This window comes from Ranitomeya variabilis, chromosome 3, assembly GCF_051348905.1.
Source record: "Ranitomeya variabilis isolate aRanVar5 chromosome 3, aRanVar5.hap1, whole genome shotgun sequence".
NCBI classification, from domain to species: Eukaryota; Metazoa; Chordata; class Amphibia; order Anura; family Dendrobatidae; genus Ranitomeya; species Ranitomeya variabilis.
Genome location: NC_135234.1, coordinates 640,142,716 through 640,164,965, shown reverse-complemented (window position 1 = coordinate 640,164,965; position 22,250 = coordinate 640,142,716). Strand labels below are relative to the sequence as shown.

At 45.2% G+C, this 22,250-nt stretch overlaps 1 protein-coding gene across 3 annotated transcripts in view; it reads right to left on the bottom strand.

Annotated features, from left to right (window-relative positions):
* Nucleotides 1-1,067: 1,067 nt before the first annotated feature.
* Nucleotides 1,068-22,250, bottom strand: part of RBMS2 (RNA binding motif single stranded interacting protein 2) — a 130,757-nt gene continuing 109,574 nt past the window's right edge. For 2 of the 3 annotated variants that reach the window (XM_077297611.1, XM_077297612.1), the window contains exons 4-14: nt 19,752-19,843; nt 14,138-14,295; nt 13,886-13,965; nt 12,329-12,438; nt 12,190-12,236; nt 10,845-10,938; nt 10,706-10,756; nt 9,717-9,827; nt 9,538-9,615; nt 9,240-9,323; nt 1,068-1,358 (exon numbers count right to left, since the gene is read on the bottom strand). In XM_077297611.1, coding sequence (XP_077153726.1) covers nt 9,252-9,323; nt 9,538-9,615; nt 9,717-9,827; nt 10,706-10,756; nt 10,845-10,938; nt 12,190-12,236; nt 12,329-12,438; nt 13,886-13,965; nt 14,138-14,295; nt 19,752-19,843 — 893 coding nt within the window. In that variant the 3' untranslated portion in view covers nt 1,068-1,358; nt 9,240-9,251. The remainder of the gene's footprint in view (nt 1,359-9,239; nt 9,324-9,537; nt 9,616-9,716; nt 9,828-10,705; nt 10,757-10,844; nt 10,939-12,189; nt 12,237-12,328; nt 12,439-13,885; nt 13,966-14,137; nt 14,296-19,751; nt 19,844-22,250) is intronic. The other variant, XM_077297614.1, reaches the window with a different exon arrangement.

Genomic DNA, 22,250 nt, shown 5'->3' with positions numbered 1-22,250 from the left:
CTATTTCACTAATGGTTGGCACCAACTCCTCAATGGCAGATTCACATGTCCAGAATTTATGCACCCACATATGGTTATGAACCCCAGTCCAATCACAGGTTTAGTGATCTGAACTAACAGCAGCATAATATATAACGATGTTAGTTGGGATCACTAGACTCATGGTAGGGCCTGGATTTGGGTCTGCATTATGCTTATATGACATTGGCCTAAATTTAGATAAAATTACCTTTTAGACATGTTGCACGTTGTTCCCCCCACAACAATCCGGTCTACGCTAACTGTTTGAGGTTCTATAAGGTCGCTTTTTCCATGAAGGCCAGCATATCTCAGCACAGACTACACAGTCGCCATGAAGCGTCCGCTGATAATCAATGACATTGTGTGTGCACCCTTCATCAAGGTTATTTCAAGGTCTAATGCTGAATGATCCACATTAGTGAGCAGTCTACTCTCATAGTCGGAGATGTGCAGTCAAACACTTATGTTAAATTCTTCACTTTACAGTTTCAACCTTCCCACAATCCTACAAGCTTAGTCCTTAAAATGTTGGCATCTGTTTTTTTTTTGTCTGGGCCTATTTGCTATGGCTTCCATTTTGGAAAATATAGTCAATATTGGTGACATGAATTGAAAACACAAAGCACAGACAAAAAATGCAAACAAAAGAAAAAAAAAATCACCTTCCAAAAATGTTTTTTTGCATATCACTTGCATCCCCTCCTTTCCCCTTCCCCCCTCAGTCCCTACCCACCCCAAAATACACAAATAAAAAACAGCCACACAGTCCTTTAAAAAAAATGAAAAATAAAAGGGTGTCAGGCAGCAAAATTGCAACTTCCCCATTGCAGTCTCTGTTTCGCATACGGTTCGCCGCTTTATGTCCTGGTGCTGCGCTTTCCTTGTATGTCACGCATTTAAATAAAAATTAAAAAAAAAAATATTCTACGGTAAAAAAATGACAAAAAAAATCTTCTTATTAAAATAGAATTTGTTTTTATGCTTTGTTGGATTTTTTTTCTGTTTTTTTTTTTTTTTTCATTTTTTTTTTCTTTTTTCAATTTTTTACTTGTATTTCTCAATTGAGTGTTGAAAGTCTGTTCTGGTTTCATTAGGTTTCTTGAGTTCTCTTTTTCTAGCTGCTTTGGTTCCTTGGAAGTTCTAAAGTTTATTGCAGTAAAAATGCTTCTTTGCAAAAGAAAGAAAGAAAAATATTTTTTTCTTCATTCATCCCCCCAGCATGTTTGTTTGTTTTTCATTTTTTTTCCATTTTCCCCATTATTGAGTAAAGCCTCATGTTCAACCCTGCAGCTTTCCATCCGGTCACTTCCTGGGCTGACTCATATTCATACGTGAACCTAACAAAGAAATAAAACTATTTCATTAGAAATTCATATACAAACCTTAAAAAGAGCAAAAACTAAAAGTATATATGGAAATGCTCGATAATATTAATGTGGTGCTTAAAGCGAATTTTTCACCAGGTTTTTACCACTTAATCTGAGAGCAGCATAATGTAGAGACAAGAGATGCTGATTCCAGTAATGTGTACCTTATTGAGCTTCTTGCTGTACTTGTTATAAAATCACTGTTTCATCAGAAGAATGTTATCATTAGAGGACTAGTAAATCTGCTATCATGTAGTCCAATCACGCCCCCACCACTGATTGGCTGCCTCTGCACAGTGTACAAAGAAATCTGCCAATCAGTGATGTGGGAGGGGTTCTACAGAGCCCAGGATTCAGAGAACTGGTAGATCTACAGTAGATAAAACAGGGATTTTATTAAAACTACAGCAAGTAGCCCAGAAAGTGATGTATCGCTGGAATCAGGGTCTCTACTCTATGCTCTTGCTGTTCTCAGATGGGTTAACAAAAAGCTGGTGACAGATACCCTTTAACATGTTCATATAAATAAACTACATTTATACATTCATGTAAAGGGGACAACTGGACAATTTAACTTTTTTAGGAGGCCTTGCTACCATGATAAGCTGACCACAGTACTACACATTTCACATTAAAATCAATGTGCTGACTACATAAAGCATGGGCATGCCAGGTCCTCCAAGGCAGGAGGCGCTCCATATAACCTTTAAGACATGAAGCTGCTCCAGGGTAATTTAGAGATGCGTTTTCAAACAGGGAAAACTTTTATTTCCCATATCTATGTGTTATAGTCAGGCGACACTGTGGCTGATAATGTGATGGAGCACTGTGGCTAGCATAGTCGGGCAGCACAGTGGCTGATGATGTGATGGAGCACTGTGGCTAGCATAGTCGGGCAGCACAGTGGCTGATGATGTGATTGGGCACTGTGGCTAGCATAGTCGGGCAGCACAGTGGCTGATGATGTGATGGAGCACTGTGGCTAGCATAGTCAGGCCACACTGTGGCTGATAATGTGATGGAGCACTGTGGCTAGCATAGTCAGGCCGCACTGTGGCTGATAATTGTGATGGAGCACTGTGGCTAGCATAGTCGGGCAGCACAGTGGCTGATGATGTGATGGAGCACTGTGGCTAGCATAGTCAGGCCGCACTGTGGCTGATAATGTGATGGAGTACTGTGGCTACCATAGTCAGGCCACACTGTGGCTGATAATGTGATGGAGCACTGTGGCTACCATAGTCAGGCCGCACTGTGGCTGATAATGTGATAGAGCACTGTGACCAGCATACTCAGGCGACACTGTGGCTGATAATGTGATGGAGCACTGTGGCTCGCATAGTCGGGCAGCACAGTGGCTGATGATGTGATGGAGCACTGTGGCTAGCATAGTCGGGCAGCACAGTGGCTGATGATGTGATGGAGCACTGTGGCTAGCATAGTCAGGTAGCACAGTGGCTGATGATGTGATGGAGCACTGTGGCTAGCATAGTCAGGCCACACTGTGGCTGATAATGTGATGGAGCACTGTGGCTACCATAGTCAGGCCGCACTGTGGCTGATAATGTGATGGAGTACTGTGGCTAGCATAGTCAGGCCGCACTGTGGCTGATAATGAGATGGAGCACTGTGGCTAGCATAGTCAGGCCGCACTGTGGCTGATAATGTGATGGAGCACTGTGGCTAGCATAGTCGGGCAGCACAGTGGCTGATGATGTGATGGAGCACTGTGGCTAGCATAGTCAGGCCGCACTGAGGCTGATAATGTGATGGAGCACTGTGGCTAGCATAGTCAGGCCACACTGTGGCTGATAATGTGATGGAGCACTGTGGCTAGCATAGTCAGGCCGCACTGTGGCTGACAATGTGATAGAGCACTGTGACTAGCATAGTCAGGCCGCACTGTGGCTGATAATGTGTTAGAGCACTGTGGCTAGCATAGTCGGGCAGCACAGTGGCTGATGATGTGATGGAGCACTGTGGCTAGCATAGTCAGGCCGCACTGTGGCTGATAATGTGATGGAGCACTGTGGCTAGCATAGTCGGGCCGCACTGTGGCTGATAATGTGATGGAGCACTGTGGCTAGCATAGTCGGGCCGCACTATGGCTGATAATGTGATAGAGCACTGTGACCAGCATAGTCAGGCCGCACTGTGGCTGATAATGTGATAGAGCTCTGTGACCAGCATACTCAGGCGACACTGTGGCTGATAATGTGATGGAGCACTGTGGCTAGCATAGTCGGGCATCACAGTGGCTGATGATGTGATGGAGCACTGTGGCTAGCATAGTCGGGCAGCACAGTGGCTGATGATGTGATGGAGCACTGTGGCTAGCATAGTCAGGCCACACTGTGGCTGATAATGTGATGGAGCACTGTGGCTACCATAGTCAGGCCGCACTGTGGCTGATAATGTGATGGAGTACTGTGGCTAGCATAGTCAGGCCGCACTGTGGCTGATAATGTGATGGAGCACTGTGGCTAGCATAGTCAGGCCGCACTGTGGCTGATAATGTGATGGAGCACTGTGGCTAGCATAGTCGGGCAGCACAGTGGCTGATGATGTGATGGAGCACTGTGGCTAGCATAGTCAGGCCGCACTGTGGCTGATAATGTGATGGAGTACTGTGGCTACCATAGTCAGGCCACACTGTGGCTGATAATGTGATGGAGCACTGTGGCTAGCATAGTCAGGCCGCACTGTGGCTGATAATGTGATAGAGCACTGTGACTAGCATAGTCAGGCCGCACTGTGGCTGATGATGTGATGGAGCACTGTGGCTAGCATAGTCAGGCCGCACTGTGGCTGATAATGTGATGGAGCACTGTGGCTAGCTTAGTCGGGCCGCACTGTGGCTGATAATGTGATGGAGCACTGTGGCTAGCATAGTCGGGCCGCACTATGGCTGATAATGTGATAGAGCACTGTGACCAGCATAGTCAGGCCGCACTGTGGCTGATAATGTGATGGAGCACTGTGGCTAGCATAGTCAGGCCGCACTGTGGCTGATGATGTGATGGAGCACTGTGGCTACCATAGTCAGGCCGCACTGCGGCTGATAATGTGATGGAGTACTGTGGCTAGCATAGTCGGGAAGCACAGTGGCTGATGATGTGATGGAGCACTGTGGCTAGCATAGTCGGGCCGCACTGTGGCTGATAATGTGATGGAGTACTGTGGCTACCATAGTCAGGCCGCACTGTGGCTGATAATGTGATAGAGCACTGTGGCTAGCATAGTCGGGCAGCACAGTGGCTGATAATGTGATAGAGCACTGTGACCAGCATACTCAGGCGACACTGTGGCTGATAATGTGATGGAGCACTGTGGCTAGCATAGTCAGGCCGCACTGTGGCTGATAATGTGATAGAGCACTGTGACTAGCATAGTCAGGCCGCACTGTGGCTGATAATGTGATGGAGCACTGTGGCTACCATAGTCAGGCCGCACTGTGGCTGATAATGTGATAGAGCACTGTGACCAGCATACTCAGGCGACACTGTGGCTGATAATGTGATGGAGCACTGTGGCTAGCATAGTCGGGCAGCACAGTGGCTGATGATGTGATGGAGCACTGTGGCTAGCATAGTCGGGCAGCACAGTGGCTGATGATGTGATGGAGCACTGTGGCTAGCATAGTCAGGTAGCACAGTGGCTGATGATGTGATGGAGCACTGTGGCTAGCATAGTCAGGCCACACTGTGGCTGATAATGTGATGGAGCACTGTGGCTACCATAGTCAGGCCGCACTGTGGCTGATAATGTGATGGAGTACTGTGGCTAGCATAGTCAGGCCGCACTGTGGCTGATAATGTGATGGAGCACTGTGGCTAGCATAGTCAGGCCGCACTGTGGCTGATAATGTGATGGAGCACTGTGGCTAGCATAGTCGGGCAGCACAGTGGCTGATGATGTGATGGAACAATGTGGCTAGCATAGTCAGGCCGCACTGTGGTTGATAATGTGATGGAGTACTGTGGCTACCATAGTCAGGCCACACTGTGGCTGATAATGTGATGGAGCACTGTGGCTAGCATAGTCAGGCCGCACTGTGGCTGATAATGTGATAGAGCACTGTGACTAGCATAGTCAGGCCGCACTGTGGCTGATAATGTGATAGAGCACTGTGGCTAGCATAGTCGGGCAGCACAGTGGCTGATGATGTGATGGAGCACTGTGGCTAGCATAGTCAGGCCGCACTGTGGCTGATAATGTGATGGAGCACTGTGGCTAGCATAGTCGGGCCGCACTGTGGCTGATAATGTGATGGAGCACTGTGACCAGCATAGTCAGGCCGCACTGTGGCTGATAATGTGATGGAGCACTGTGGCTAGCATAGTCAGGCCGCACTGTGGCTGATAATGTGATGGAGCACTGTGGCTACCATAGTCAGGCCGCACTGTGGCTGATAATGTGATAGAGCACTGTGGCTAGCATAGTCGGGCAGCACAGTGGCTGATAATGTGATAGAGCACTGTGACCAGCATACTCAGGCGACACTGTGGCTGATAATGTGATGGAGCACTGTGGCTAGCATAGTCAGGCCGCACTGTGGCTGATAATGTGATAGAGCACTGTGACTAGCATAGTCAGGCCGCACTGTGGCTGATAATGTGATGGAGCACTGTGGCTACCATAGTCAGGCCGCACTGTGGCTGATAATGTGATAGAGCACTGTGACCAGCATACTCAGGCGACACTGTGGCTGATAATGTGATTGAGCACTGTGGCTAGCATAGTCGGGCAGCACAGTGGCTGATGATGTGATGGAGCACTGTGGCTAGCATAGTCGGGCAGCACAGTGGCTGATGATGTGATGGAGCACTGTGGCTAGCATAGTCAGGTAGCACAGTGGCTGATGATGTGATGGAGCACTGTGGCTAGCATAGTCAGGCCACACTGTGGCTGATAATGTGATGGAGCACTGTGGCTACCATAGTCAGGCCGCACTGTGGCTGATAATGTGATGGAGTACTGTGGCTAGCATAGTCAGGCCGCACTGTGGCTGATAATGTGATGGAGCACTGTGGCTAGCATAGTCAGGCCGCACTGTGGCTGATAATGTGATGGAGCACTGTGGCTAGCATAGTCGGGCAGCACAGTGGCTGATGATGTGATGGAGCACTGTGGCTAGCATAGTCAGGCCGCACTGTGGCTGATGATGTGATGGAGCACTGTGGCTAGCATAGTCAGGCCGCACTGTGGCTGATAATGTGATGGAGTACTGTGGCTACCATAGTCGGGCCGCACTATGGCTGATGATGTGATGGAGCACTGTGGCTAGCATAGTCAGGCCGCACTATGGCTGATAATGTTATGGAGCACTGTGACCAGCATAGTCAGGCCGCACTGTGGCTGATAATGTGATGGAGTACTGTGGCTACCATAGTCGGGCCGCACTATGGCTGATGATGTGATGGAGCACTGTGGCTAGCATAGTCAGGCCGCACTATGGCTGATAATGTTATGGAGCACTGTGACCAGCATAGTCAGGCCGCACTGTGGCTGATAATGTGATGGAACACTGTGGCTAGCATAGTAAGGGGTCACTATGCCTGGAAATGTGATGAAGCACTTTGGCTGCCATATTTCACCGAGGAACCTTTCAGCACTCTCAATTATATGGTCCTCCTGACTAGGAATGTCATCTCTATTTTTATTGGATACAAGGGACAAGATTAATGGTTTATTAGTGATGATATTAGATATGATGAGATAATCGTGTCCATTATGAGTCATATAAATTTTGTGGGTAACAGGCAGTTCACACCTCCCATTATTATCGGCAGGGAGGATGCAGCTATTGTGTGATCGCTACATTCATTCTACTTACTGCTATATAAATTGTCTAGTTGTTAGATGGACACTTTGGATATGAGATATCAGTGATCATATACATTTTAGACTATGTATCATACTCTCGGCTGGTTTATGTGATATTATAAAGATATTGTGGCATATTTGGGTGCAGAGCAGGTTATTTAAACTCACTCTTTTCTTAGTATCAATTGTGAATGATTGAAAGACTCGGAAAGATTGTAAAGCAGGTCACACTTTGGTGCCCAGACAGTGACTATTCAATCATGTATGCAAATTGCCTCTTCTGAGAAAAAGAGGACTTAACTCTATAGCGCCACTTGTTGGAAGTAGCGATCCTACAAGTCACAATCAACCCTTTAACGAGTCGTGCAATATGACTTAGGATAAATAACAAAATCAGTGTCTCAATTCGCAGACACGGTGTTTCGGGCTGTTGGCCCTCGTCAGTGCGAAGCATGAGAACTCATTTGGCTAGGTGAGAGGCTCTGGACTGGGGTCTAAGGGGTATCGTTTCTCCTTATGGAGAGTGACATACCATCTCTGGCTTGTCAAGGTAAGGAGGCTTATTTGCCGTACAATGCTCCTCTGGGAAATTAAATATGCAAATTGCCTCTTCATGGGCAGTCGTTTTTCCTATACGCTATGTGTCAGGCATAGTGGCTGGTACCCTGATAAAGCAGAGGTCAAAAAAGCAGGCACTGAAATAGCTATAAACCCAGTCCGCCATACATAAAATCGGGGGTGGACATATCATTAGTGCATCCTATGTAGCTACCCAGGGGCCCGAGAGGAGCCCAATTTCACCTCCAAAGCTGCAAGCAGCTTCTGTCAGAGACACATTAAAGGTGCTGTATGAAAAACTATGGAACTACAAAGGGCCTATATATTGCATAAAGTAATCAATAAAGTAATTATTAAATTGATGATATCATCAGAAACTGACCTATTATTTAAATCAGGTTGTTGTGTTACGTGTATTTTTTAAAAACTGGCAATGCGTTTATTTTTTTCCATATCACAACTTTATTAAAAAATACATTTAATAGTCCTGCCTTTTTCCCATGGACTCACACTTCCTGTCCTTTTAGAATTTTCAGCAAGTTCCTTATTAACAGAGGCTGATAAAGGATTCACAATACTTCAATACAAAAGGAAGGGGTCAGAGTTTGACCATTGTGGCTATGTACATGTGTTGTTTCCTGAAACAACATGAAGTAACAGTCTGCCCCTGTGGCCAGTGCAAAAAACTGCAAGATTTCTATTTTTATTTTAAATACAAATTTTAATATATATATTTATATAAATATATATATAAATATATATATATATATATATATATATATATATATATATATATATATATATATATATATATATACAGAAACCTGATTTAAGAAATAGGTGACTTTCTGATAGCGGTTTCCCTTTAATTATAAGGGACATTTATCAATGTGTTTGTGAATATTGTCACATTTCATTGTTGTAAATACCTATACCAAATGTATCAAGTTTTATGCCATTTACCATCTGTTAGTACCGACGCCAAAACTTAAAAATTATGAGAAAAGGGGTCGCAATTAACGTTATGGTGTGAAGTACAAAGCTCTCATATTCTAGAGAGGTTATAAATGTCTTTAAAAAGGCGTGGAACAAATCTATGTATGCTTGATTTTACATTAACCTGCCATATTTGACACTTTTGGCCTCCCGTTCCTTTTCCAATATTAGAAAGTATCCAATTGATGTACATAAAAAGTTGTGATTTGGTCGAAACAATGTACGTTGACTTGTGACACTTGAGACCTTCGTCTCAGCTTTTTACCTCACGCTGGTGAAAAAGAAAGCTGTGTTTGCACAATTTGCACCAAATTTATCACATTTGATATGTATGGATTGGCGGAGTGGAAGCGAGAACAATGAAGATGTGGCGCGGTTTATGATAAATGCGGGGGCAATGTCACTAATCTCCAAGTCAGTACCGGTCTATGCTCTGCGGGAAGCTTCGCAGCGAGGCCTCCTTGCTCTTACCTGCACTTTCTCTCACTGGTAAGAATAGGCGGCGTGTTCTGTGGTGGTTTCCACGGCAACTTGCTGAGGCTGCCCGCTGCTCTCCTGAGCAAAACAAATGATTAGGAGGAGTCTGGCAGATACCATGCGCCCTACTGCACCCATCAATGCTACTGCAAACTTTCATTAATATGGTAGAGTAACAAAGAATACAATCCAAAAGAAAAGGAATAAATCCTAAAATGAACCTAAATATGTTCATAGATGTCAAACATAGCTCCCCTAGAAGAACCTGAACTGGCTGATTCCAAGGTCTCACCTCTATGGAGACAGTAGAAGGCACGGACGAGTACTGGGGGATATAAGCCCCCTGCATAGCGGCTGCAGCTGGCATATACTGGGGAAAGAAAATGTAAAGAAGAAGTGAAACATTTTGGGGATTCAGGGTTACAATGGCTGCTTACAAGTAATATATTTCTGTTACTAGTCATTTCTTACCGCTCCCGTGCTCCCCAGTGACAAGTGTCCCAGCTGCTGAGTCAGAGGTCCCATCATGGAAGCCGGCTGGATGGAAATAGCATGGTCCATGGTGGGAGTGAGGACAGTTCCCTAGCAAACAACATGAAGGTATAATGGGATGCTGCACAGAAAACCATAAAATCCTGCCATCTTCTCTCCACATTCAGTGATTTTCAACACCGTAATCTTTTCTATAATCCTCATTTACAGCCAAGTGACCAGATTAAGGGGCCATTCTCCTCTTCTAATGTGACATCATAATGCCAGAATAGGAACAACTTATAAACGAGAGGATTGTAGGCCCTTCCCCACATAGGAGATACTTTTCCAAGATGTCCATTGTAGGTGTATGTAGCAGGTACAGGATCTGAGCCCGAACCACACAAGGTGGGAGTTTTATACAGTCAGCTAAGGCCTGTAAAAGCAAAGACTGCAGCGAGATTCCATTACTGCTGTTTAATCACTTAAAAGGGTATTCTCAAGTTTGGAAGTTATCCTCTATCCATGGGAAATGGGATAACTTTACAATCACTGGGGTTCTGACTGCTGGGACCCCCACCAATGCCAAGATCCGAGGTTCAGAATTTCCCAGTGTGAATGGAGTGATGTTCGATCGTGTGCATTCCGGCTCCATTCATTCTTAATGTGACTGCCGGCGATAGAGGAGCGCTAAGTATATTGAATGGTAAAATGATTGGGATGATTGAAAACTACAACTTGTCCCACAAAAAACTTCTCATAGGGTGACCACAATATATAAATAGTTATGGCTCCTGAAAGAACGGGTGGAAAAAAACAAAAAGGAAAAGTCCCCTGGAAGGAAGGAGTTGAAGTTTGGCTATCAGCCTATACGTGAATCGTTCATCACTTCGCCTTTGTGACCACAAGATTGATAATATATCAGATGGCTTAGGAATAGGGAAGAGTCAGAACTCACAGGTCCCGGGAGGTGACCACCCCTTACTTACTGCAGGCTGCATGAGGTAAGACTGATGATGCATCCAGGAAGGATTGTGAACCTACAAGAAAACCAATACAAATTCTATGAGTCTGGTTACCAGCTCTAGATATAATAAAATGAGACCCATCACTTATTTTAATACCGACCTGATAAGAAGAAACAGGCGATGGCAGGTATGGTGAGAGAGCTGCCTGAGCGATCACCCGATTTGGGGCAATACTGTATGGGGTGGTGTAAAACCTGAAATATATAAAACGAATATTCAAGTACCTAATAAAAAGGGCTGATAACATTATTTTTAGGGAGGAATTTTTTTTTATATACATTTTTATTATACTCAACTATGGAGGGCCGGGCCGATGGAGGTTGCTGGTCTTGGTCCGGTGCCTCCTCTCTCCTGTGCTTCATGTGAACGACGTGTCCTACGTCATCCAGACAATGTCACTCTTTGCACTTCTACACAAAGTACTGCAGTATGCATGCGGTGGGAAAGGTCAAAAGAGGCGTGTGCACTGCAATACTTTTCTCTACCCATGGCAGGGCAGAGAGAAGTGCGCCTGCGCAGGAGCGCGAAGGAGAAAACTGTGTGGATGACATAGGAGGCGTCATCCACATGAAGCACAGGAGGAGGACGGCATCGCAAGAAGAGAGGAAGCTCTGGATAAAATCCAGCGGTGATCATCGGGCCAGACCGCCCCGTAGGGGAGTATATCAAAAGCCTTTTATTTTGCCTTGCAGGGCGAATGGAGCTAAATGTGCAGCATTATAGAAAGTTGTCACATGGGGCTGAAAGGTGGTGGGCGTAAGTTATCTCAGGAAAAAACTTATGACAGGTTCCCTTTAAAGGGGAACTATACTTTCAAATAAAGTGTCAGAATAAGCTATTCTGTGTATGTACAAGAGAAATATTACTTTCTCTGGTCATTGTATGTACTGTACCCAGCATTTTCACCAGTTTTCCTCTCTGGAGGATCTATTTCTTAATTTACAATTGATTGAACTGTTATACTGTCTCCCATACACACAGCACACAGAGATGGATTCCTGCTCTTCGTTCCTTAGTTAGCACAGAGACAGAAGCAGCAGTAGCATGGAGGAAATTATAAAGTAGTACTGAGCTGTGTAGATGTGAATCCATCTCTGGGTGAGTTAAAAGACTTGTTAGAAAGCTCACTTTGATCTGTCTGTGTCTGTGCGTTCACACTTTGCTTCTCCTCTGGCTCATGAGTGGACAGAAAAGCAGATTTCTCTGCTAAGATATACTACAAAGTATGCCATGTAAGGCTCATGGCCCCCAATGCAAAATCGCAAACAGTGCCTCCAGCTATCACAGGTATCTAATAGCACTGATCTTCCCACAAGGGCCAAAGGGACTTTTATGGCCCCCTAAACTTTGTGACCTGGGCGTGATGCAACCCCAGCACTGCTATAGTTACAACCCTGGATAGAAGTAATCCACACGGAAGTAGTTATGAATAAAGCTTATCTTACCCATTTTGCAGAGCATTCGTAGGATCATATGTCAAAGTCATCCCACCCTTAAAGTAAAGAAAATATGTTAGGAAAAAAACAGTAATTGCTCATATTTCTAGAAAATGAGAGAGCAAATAAAAATCTTATCTCAAATTACCGTCTCTACATCTCGTGGCCAGCCACGTCCATTCTGAATATACTTCCCCTGGGTTTGCCTCTTTTTTTGACCGCCATCAGCAAACTTGCAGAGTAGGGGCTCCTGGGGTGCTGGCAAGGTAATGCACACATTGTAATAAGAGAGAGGCATACATGAAGGCATAAAAGTTGATGTAAGATTTTGTTAAAGAGTTGCACCACTTCACTGCCTCCCGACTTCTTGATTGCCAAGGGCAGTGAGCTCCTAAAGCCATCTTTGCCTTTGCAGCATGGCAGAGGCACAGAGGGGCTAAAGCTGGAGGGATACAGCAATACAGCCAGCGTCAAAGTGGCACAAACAGACTTTAAAGGATAGAACTTGTAAGAGGCACGTCCTCCTGTTCTAGGAAACCAGCCACTCTGGGACTGTAGGGTGGACGGTAACCTAGGCAACGAGCTGTAAACTATAGAATCTAACATCCCTCCATTCTTGAGAATGGAGATTTTTTCACAAGCATTTTGGTCAAAAATTGAAAGAGTAACGATAAAGATAAATCAATAGTACATGTGCAAATAAGAAACTTTGTAATATATCTTATTAGAGAAATCTGCTTCTTCTCCTTCTGGACTGATTGATGTGTCATTCTCACAAATCTCAATGCTCAGAGTAAATACTGATGTTGCCATTACTGAGAAAGGAGATAACAGTTGGTGCTCATAAAGTTCTATGGAGAACGGTAACTGTCGTCTCAGGAGGACACGTGGCACAATGTCTGTGTCTGCATCTAACTCCTCCTCCCCCTCCATAGAATCTTAGAAGCACTAATTGTCCTCTCCTATCTCAGTAATGGGAAAATCTGTCCTCGCTGAATATAGATTGTATCCATGATATGAGAGTGAATGATCGGAGGAGAAAGAAGTGGATCTCTCTGATAAGATAAATTACAAAATTGCTTATTTTCATGTGTTGTATTGATTTATGGAATAAAAATTAAAATGTCTGTTACTCTTTAAGAACTTGAGACAACCCCTTAAATTCTGATGTCATGACATATGTTTATTATTTTATTTATTATGTGTTCCTTATATAGCGCCATTGTATTCCATAGCACTTTACAGACATTATCAATTCCTTATCAGTATGTCTTTGGCGTGTTGGAGGAAACTGAACTACCCGGAGGAATCCCACACAAACACAGGGAGAACATACAAACTCCTTGCAAATTTTGTTCTTGGTGGGATTTAAACCCAAGACTCCAGCGCTGCAAGGCTGCTGTGCTAACCACTGAGCCATCGTGCTTCCCCTGTTTATAAGAAAAGTAATGATGCAGTTACAGACCCGTCATACGACCCCATCTGATGCTGTGATTTACAGTGGGGTCCATTAGGATTCTGTCAAGATTGAAATTGTTTTGACAGTATATATATATATATATATTATTATTTTTATAATATATTTATATTTATTATTATTATTTTTATCATTCTCATTCACAATTATTTATGCTTTGCAGTTTTTTTTTTTACTTTGATAAATTGTATTAAATCACGTTGTCTGAACTTGAATGAAAATACCTACCAGGGACACCAGGTGGCGCCTTCATGTATTTGCCATTGAAGTGAGAAATCACAGCTTCACATTTCTCTGTAGACTCCATCCTACAAGTAAAATCACCATTTTAAGCTCTCCAACTATAGAGCGATCTGAGCAAACAGACCTGAGGCTGAGATTAAGGTAGCTTTGCATGATCAAGACTGGTACAATTAGATTTTTTTTCTGTGTAGCTTCCATTCTTTAAAAAAGAAAAAGAAAATAAATTTGCAGTCTCACCTTGCAAAACCGACCCCTCGGCTAGTCCCATTGGCATCCCTCAGGATACGAGTGGATATGACCTGGCCGAAAGGTTTCAGCAGTGATTCCAGCTCCTGCTCGTCCATGCTGACTGGTAAGTTGGAGATGTACAGGTTGGTGGGATCTTGTTCCTGTTGCTGTAAATTCAAGATGAGAAGAGACGGAAATGGAATAAAATTCTACCAGCACAAATCAGAACTTAGGAACAGAAGAATCATTTAATACAAGAAACCCTCCAGTCCTCCGTTTACTTATTACCAGTAGAATTTCCGTTTTTCTGCCATCTACAGACATCTACAGACAGGAGACATGTTACTGGTTCTGCCACATTTATATCTTTGGCTGAGTTCTGGCGGCTAGTGGTTATCTATACCACCATAAGATAGTTGTCGGCCAAAAACCATCAGCAGTCGGTTATCTCCTTCCATCTCACCATGAGAGAGCAAAGCATGCATAGTTATGTCACCAAGGAAGGAGGACAGCGACATCCAAAGACTGCTCGTAAAAACTGATCCGCCCATACAACAAAGCATTCAGCATCTTAAAGGAAATCTGTCAGCAGGTTTTTGCTATTTAATCTGAGAGAGGCACATTGCAGGGGAAGAGACCCGGATTCTACAGATGTGTCACTTATTTGGCTGTGTGCTATAGTTTCAATACAATCAGTGTTTTATCAGCAGGAGATTATCACTAGAGAACTAGGTGTCATGTGCAAGGCAGTCAGGCTAATCTGTGTAGTCCCGCCCCCACCACTGATTGGCAGCTTACTGACAATGTACTCTGTACATCTGAAAAGGCCAATCAGGGGAGTGGGCGGAGTTATACACAGCTCAGCATTCTGACCCCTGCTATATGTACAGCAGAGAAAACAGGGATTCTATCAGCACTGCACCAAGCAGCCCAGTCAGTGACACATCGCTGGAATCAGGGCCTCTACCCCTACATCATGCTGCTCTCAGATTCCATAGCTACTGATGACAGATTCCTTATATAGTGTAATAGGGATTGATCCTCAATTTCCACATTTGCCGTGAGGGGACAGTCTGGATCCCCTATAAGACTACATTTGGATTCTACCACCATTAAAGGGGTATTCCCCTCTTAGTATGTGATGGTATACTGCTAGGAAATGCCATTCCTTATTGATCACTTAGGCTATGTGCACATGTTGCGGATTTGGCTGCGGATCCGCAGCAGATTTGACGTTGCGGATTCGCAGCAGTTTTCCATGCGGTGTACAGTACCATGTAAACCTATGGAAAACCAAATCCGCAATACACATACTGTACTATGGAAAATTCCACGCGGAAACACAGCGGTTTATTTTCTGCAGCATGTCAATTCTTTGTGCGGATTCCGCAGCGTTTTACACCTATTCCACTATAGGAATCCGCAGGTGTTAAAACGCAGACGAATTCCGCCCAAAATCTGCAAAATCCGCATGGAAAAATCCTCAATGGATTCCACAAAGTGTGCACACAGCCTAAGGCTAAGTGCACACGTTGCGGAATTGCTGCCGAAATTTCCACGGCAATTACGCAACTCCTGCCGCGAGTATATCGCATGCGGAATTGGCATGCTTATTCTCACTAAACACTAGCATTTTACAAGCGTAATTAGCTTGCAGAATGCTAGGGTTTTCCAAGCGATCTGTAGCATCGCTTGGAAAACTGATTGACAGGATGGTCACACTTGTCAAACATAGTGTTTGACAAGTGTGACCAACTTTTTACTATTGATGCTGCCTATGCAGCATCAATAGTAAAAAGATCTAATGTTAAAAATAATTAAAAAATAGTTATTCTCACCTTTCGACGTCACCCGATCTCCTCAGCGGTGCTCCTGGCGGCTGGGATGCTGTGTGCGAAGGACCTGGGATGACATCACGGTCACGTGACCGTGACGTCATCGCAGGTCCTTCGCACACAGCATCCCTGGGAACGGAAGCCACTGCGTGCACTGCTGAGAGGTGGGAGGACTCCAGGGGCCATCGGAAGGTGAGTATATCACAATTTTTAATTTTAATTCTTTTTTTTTTTAACAATTATATGGTGCCCGGTCCGTGGAGGAGAGTCTCCTCTCCTCCACCCTGGGCACCAACCGCACATGATCCGCTTACTTCCCGCATGGTGGGCATAGCCCCATGCGGGAAGTAAGTGGATCAATGCATTCCTATGTGTGCGGAATCCCCGCGATTCCGCAAATTAATGAGCATGCTGCGTTTTTTTCCAGAATGCGTTTCCGCTCAGGAAAAAAACGCAGCATGTGCATACAAAATGCGGATTGCATTCTTTTAATAGGATGCTTAATGTGAGCGTTTTTTTTAGCGGTTTTATCGCGTTTTTATAGCGAAAAAAAACGCGAAAACAACGTGAAAAATCCGGAACGTGTGCACACAGCCTAAAGGTCCGACCTCTAGAACCACCTCTGATCCCAAGAATGAAGGCACATTCTTCAGCACTGTTCACACTTTTCCCCCAGTAGCTGGCTCCCATTTGTCTAAATGATGCCACACCGCAGCAGACGGCCACTATCCCCTCCTCTGAAGAGGAAAAACATGGAAGCGATGCAACAGTGAAGATATTTACTTTTCAGTAGATGGCGGTACAACCAGACCCTCAATTCATGTAAGACCCCCGCAGTGATAGTTTGTATGTCATCAAGACTAGAGTGAATTATTCATTGCTTCTGGCGACAGTAAAGTAGGGATTCTCGCGAGTCTTTATCAGAATATGCAGCATTAATAGCTTCTGATGTGGGCGCTACACAGCTTATTTGTAGGTGTGACACACGCGATGTAGTACTGCGTCTACTATCGGAGAGCTCTATGGATGCCGCCAGTAGGGCTCCTGTCAGAGACTGCAGGCTACTGATCCCTACTGTTGATCCTTCCATCCACATACAGCGCTATGTGGCATGTAATGGGGTTAGGTCACTCGCTCCCAGAACGATCCCAGTGACGTCACCGCTGTGCTCTGCTTTACGGCCGGCCGGCGCTGACACATTCAGTGCAGGTTAGCCGCCGGCGGGGGACGTGACAGACATCAGAAGGTGAGTATGTTGTGTTTTTTTTATACTTTTACAATGGTAACCAGGGTAAATATCGGATTACTAAGCGCGGCCCTGCGCTTAGTAACCCGATGTTTACCCTGGTTACAAGTGAACACATCGCTGGATCGGTGTCACACACACCGATCCAGCGATGACAGCGGGTGATCAGCGACGAAATAAAGTTCTGGACTTCTAGCTCCGAAGAACGATATCACAGTGGGATCCAGATCGCTGCTGCGTGTCAAACACAACGAGATCGCTATCCAGGACGCTGCAACGTCACGGATCATCGTCGTTCTCGCTGCAAAGTCGCTTAGTGTGAAGGTAGATCACACAGAGCACAGTTATTGGGAAGGTGATCGTCTTCAGGAAACAACCCTTTAAGATACCCAGACAATAATCCCTGACACACCAGGTAATAGGAGGTTTCTATGCTTACAATGCATACAGGAATACTTCCCCTCACACACCGGCCACACTTTAATGGAAAGTGACAGATTTGTACGGCCATTTCTCTTCCAGGGTCAGGAACAGAACATCACCAGTTTTACCAAGAACCATTTTAGTAATTACTTTCTTAGGCCGGTTTCACACGTCAGTGGCTCCGGTACGTGAGGTGACAGTTTCCTCCCGTACCGGAGACACTGACACACGTAGACCCATAAAAATCAATGCATCTGTTCAGATGTCATTGATTTTGTGCGGACCGTGTGCGGACCGTGTCTCCGTGTGCCAAACACGGAGACATGTCAGTGTTCGTGGGAGCGCACGGATTACACGGACCCAATAGAGTCAATGGGTCCGCGTAAAACACGGACCTCACACGGACATTCTCCGTCTGGGGTCCGTGTGGCGTGCCGGAGACAGCGCTACAGTAAGCGCTGTCCCCCCCACATGGTGCTGAAGCCGCGATTCATATCTTCCCTGTAGCACCGTTTGCTACAGAGAAAATATGAATGATAGTGTTTAAAATAAAGATTTAGGTGTCCGCCGCCCCCCCACCCCCTGTGCGCCCCCCCCGCTGGTCAGAAAATACTTATCCGGGTCCCCCGTCGGCTGTCGCTCCTTCCTGGTCTGGCCGCGCCTCCTACTGTATGCGGCCGATTACACTCATGAATATGTGGCTCCACCTCCAATAGGGGCGGAGCCGCCTATTCATGAGTGTAAATGAGCGGCCCCACGTGACCGCATACAGTAAGCTGCGGCCAGACCAGGAAGGAGCGACTGCCGACGGGGGATCCGGGTAAGTATTTTCTGACCAGCGGGGGGGGCGCACAGGGGGTGGGGGGGCGGCGGACACATGGATCTTTATTTTAAACACTATTCTTCATATTTTCCCTGCAGCAAACGTTGCTGCAGGGATGATATGAATCGCAGCTTCAGCACCATGCAGAGTGGGTACCACACGCTCCGTGTGGTACCCACTCGCCATACGGGCGGCACACGTGTGCCGCAGGTATGGCCTCCGTGAGTTCCCAGGCACACGGACACGGATAACTCCGGTACCGATTTATTCCGGTACCGGAATTATCTGGACGTGTGGGTCAGCCCCTATAAAACCAGATTGGTTTGACATGTCCAGAGTGTCATTAAAAGGGTATTCCCATCTCCAAGATCCTATCCCAATACTTAGTAGGTGTAATAATAATAATTTTAGCAAATACAGCTCTGGCAAAAATTAAGAGACCACCACATCAAAACCCTGTCATGGGCAGCCCAATCTCCAGACCTGAACCCCATTGAAAACCTCTGGAATGCAATCAAGAGGATGATGGATACTCACAAGCCATCAAACAAAGAAGGACTGCTTACATTTTTGTGCCAGAAGCAGTGTGAAAGACTGGTGGAAAGCATGCCAAGACGCATGAAAGCTGTGATTAAAAATCATAGTTATTCTACAAAATATTGATTTCTGAATCCTCCCTGAGTTAAAACATTAGTATTGTTGTTTCTAAATGATTATGCATTATTTGAGGTCTGAAAGCACTGTTTGTTTGTTTGTTTTTTTAAATTTTGACCATTTTTCTTTGTCAGAAAATAAATACAAAATGTATTGCTTGGAACTTCAGAGACATGTTGTCAGAAGTTTATAGAATAAGAGAACAATTTACATTTTACTCAAAAATATACCTATAAAGAGAAAAATCAGACAAACTGAACATTTTGCAGTGATCTCTTAATTTATTGCCAGAGCTGTATATCTCCAATTACAAATGTAGTATAGTTCTTCTGATTGATTATGTGCTTACCTCGTGTGCAGGGCATTGCAACAGTTTATGTATCCATGGTTATGACAACTAACTAACTTACTGTCACTATATAAGTGGTTGTAACCATGGATACCTAAGCTACTGCAGTGCCCTGCACATGAGGTAAGCGACACAGTGAATCAGAAGAACTATCCTACATTTCTAATTGGAGGTATTTGCTAATATTATTATCATTATTACCACAACTACTACATATTGGGATAGGGTTTTGGAGATGGGAATAACTCTTTAAGTCTTGTTGATATTGTTTTACATGCCCTAGTAAGACTCACCTTTGCCATTTGAGCCTGCACCCCAGTGGCCTTCAGGGCAGTGACAGCCTTCTGGGCAGCTCCAGGACTATCAAAATCCACAAACCCATATCCTATAGATAAAAAAGTGGATATAAATATAAATATTTCCATTGAAATCTGTATGGTCTTTAGAATCAAGCAGGAGCGCAATGGGATCTTTGTTCCTATGCAGAAATCTGACCTTTCTGACATCTGTAGGAACTACAAAATGGGACAGAGCCGCTAAATCTCTCTGAAATGATAACTGGGACCTGGCGTATGGTCAATGTAATGGTTTTAAAAATATCCTCGTAATACAACATATGTGAAAAGTGAGGAAGTGGGACTATTTTGGGTACATAAAGCCTTTTAACAAACTTCTGACAATTGTTTTATGGGAAGGCCATTGTCTGTTTACACTTTAAGTTCTACTCCGTTCACCGTGCTGCACAAATGACGATTTATATTCATCCTGTGGGTGAGAACGATTACAGCTGAATGATTTACAGCTATTAGCCAGGCTGAGTACATGTGGGGGTTGCCTGGTTGCTAGGGAATCCCCACATGTAATCAAGCAGGCTAGTAGCTGTAAATCATTCAGCTGCCACGATGAAAACTAAATCTCCGAGCAGTCATAAATACTCGGAGGTCACCCGAGCGCGCTTGGGAAAACCCGAGCAACGAGTACACTCGCTCATCACTAATTATTACCTTTGCACAGGAGAGAGTGAGGAGAGTGAGAGTGAGGTGAGAGAGAGGGAGAGTGAGGAGAGAGAGAGTGAGGGTGAGGAGAGAGAGTGAGGAAAGTGAGAGTGAGGAGAGAGAGGGAGAGTGAGGAGAGAGAGAGGGTGAGGAGAGAGAGTGAGAGAGGGAGGGTGAGGAGAGAGAGAGTGAGAGGGTAAGGAGAGAGAGGGAGGGTGAGGAGAGAGAGTGAGGAGAGTGAGCGAGAGTGAGGAGAGAGAGGGAAGGTGAGGAGAGAGAGGGAAGGTGAGGAGAGGGAGGGTGAAAAGAGAGAGGGAGGGTGAAGAGAGAAAGGGAGTCTGAGGAGGGAGAGAGTGAGGAGAGACAGAGTGATGGTGAGGAGAGAGAGTGATGAGAGGGAGGGTGAGCAGAGAGGGAGAGGAGGGTGAGGATAGAGAGGGAGGGTGAGGAGAGAGAGAGTGAAGAGAGTGAGGAAAGAGAGGGAGGGTGAAGAGAGAGCGAGGGTGAGGAGAGCGAGGAGAGGGAGGGTGAGGAGAGAGTGAGGAGAGAGAGGGACGGAGGGTGAGGAGAAAGAGAGGGAGGGTGAGGAGAGAGGGAGGGTGAGGATAGAGAGGGAGGATGAGGAGAGGGAAGATGATAAGAGAGAGCGAGGGTGAGGACAGAGAGTGAGGTAAGAGAGGGAGGGTGAGGAGAGAGAGGGAGGGTGAAGAGAGAGGAGGAATGTGAGGAGAGAGAGGCCAACCGTGTGCAGAGAACCACAAGTATCAGTGGTTGCTATGGACAATAGCTGTTCTGTATGACCAAGTTGAGGCTCGCTCAGCTGTGGTCTGTTCTGTTTAGTTTGCACCTGGACACGGTTAGGGATTTAAGTTTGTTTTGGTGCCGGGCAACCTATGGAAAGCAATAAAAACTGTGCGATTTTAGACCAAACCTGCATTGTCAGTGTGAACGCTACCTAAGGCCTCATGCTTACTAGAGAAAGTGAATCCCTACAGGCAGAACGTGTAAATGGGTTAAAGAGATATCATCAGCAGCAGCAATGTTTATGGCATATTCGCAAGCTATAGAAATAACTATCTGGTGAATGGTACCTTGCATCAGGGTAGTAACTATACACGGGGGTTACAGTCACACCCATGCCCCAGAGCTTGGAGGGGTAAAAGGTCTCTTTGGCCAATGTGACAAAACTATTATTATCAAAAGATATGTGACAGTTGGGAGTCCTTTTATAGAATTTGATTTGGAGCCTAGGTGCTGGATGTTACCCCACTACATTGCACTGTAATCCACCTAAAAGGAAATCTCTCAGCAGGTTTTAGCTATGTAATCTGAAAGCACCATAATGTAGGCGCAGAGACCCAGACTACAGAGATGTGTCACTCACTGGGCTGTATCTTGCTGTTTCAATACAATCAGCATTTTATCAGCAGGAGATTATCAGTACAGGACAAGTGGCCTTGTGCATCCTAGTCCAACTACGCCTGCACTGATTAGCATCTGTCACTATATAATGTACACAGAGAGCTGTGATGTGTGCAGAGTTATACACAGCTCAGAGAAAACTGTGATTATCACTATTGCACCCAGCAAACTAAATGATACATCAATGGAATCAGGGTCTTAGCCTCTAACTCATGATGCTGTCAGATTACATAGCAAAAAACGGACAGACTCCTTGTAAGAGTTGTGGTGCCTGGCTCTGGCTTTAATTCTCTTTGTTGTGTCTGCGGTTAATGTCTGTGCCATAGGGTTACTATACCTGCAGCTCTGATACTACAGTATTATATAGAAAGCCCC